General features: G+C 67.4%; 1 protein-coding gene across 1 annotated transcript in view; it reads left to right on the top strand.

Moving 5' to 3' along the window:
* LOC109527603 (echinoderm microtubule-associated protein-like 6) overlaps positions 1-613 on the top strand; it is a gene marked incomplete at both ends in the record, with an annotated part of 40,852 nt that overhangs the window by 24,903 nt on the left and 15,336 nt on the right. Inside the window, one exon of the mRNA XM_019889613.1 lies at positions 354-583. Within this exon, the coding sequence (XP_019745172.1) occupies positions 354-583 (230 nt within the window). The remainder of the gene's footprint in view (positions 1-353; positions 584-613) is intronic.

Genomic DNA, 613 nt, shown 5'->3' with positions numbered 1-613 from the left:
CCCTTTGCCGCCGTGGCGCCAACTTCACTCGGGGACGAGTGGGCGGAGTTTTTCCCCGCTCAATTGGGATGGCGCAAGCGCAATCTTTCCGGGAGCGCCGTGCCCGACGCGTCAAATGAGCAAAAGGCACACAAACGCCGTCTGGCAAAGCGGAAACGGCCGAGACTCGCGAGGTTTTCGGGAGAGTCTTTCCCCCCCGGTTTTAGCCACGCACGCCGGTCCCAAAGAGGGAGGCCTCCGTTCCGTCGGGACGCTCGGTCCGGCCGGAGTCGTGTCGCGCGACTCCAGGTCCCGCCCCGGCGGGCCAAAGCGAAGAATCGGCCGGTGACGGAGACCTTTGACCTCCTCGACAGCGGGTAAGCCGCTGTCCAAGGAGGAGGCCAAGGGGGCCCGCTGGATGACGTGGACCGGCGTGCTGGGCCCGGAGGTCAACGGCATCTGGCCCAAATACTCCCACGTGACCGACGTCAACTCGGTGGACGCCAACTACGGCGGCGCCGTGCTGGCCGCCGGCGACGACCTGGGCCTCGTCAAACTCTTCCGCTTCCCGTGCCTCAAGAAAGGTCCGTCCCGTGCTCCGTGCTGCGTGCTCCGTCCCGCGCTCCGCCGGCCG

The sequence above is a fragment of the Hippocampus comes genome, unplaced genomic scaffold (assembly GCF_001891065.2).
Source record: "Hippocampus comes isolate QL1 unplaced genomic scaffold, H_comes_QL1_v1.1 scaffold301, whole genome shotgun sequence".
In the NCBI taxonomy this organism is placed as follows: Eukaryota; Metazoa; Chordata; class Actinopteri; order Syngnathiformes; family Syngnathidae; genus Hippocampus; species Hippocampus comes.
The sequence above is the reverse complement of the archived record's forward strand: the minus strand, read 5'-3'. Positions and strand labels throughout refer to the sequence as shown.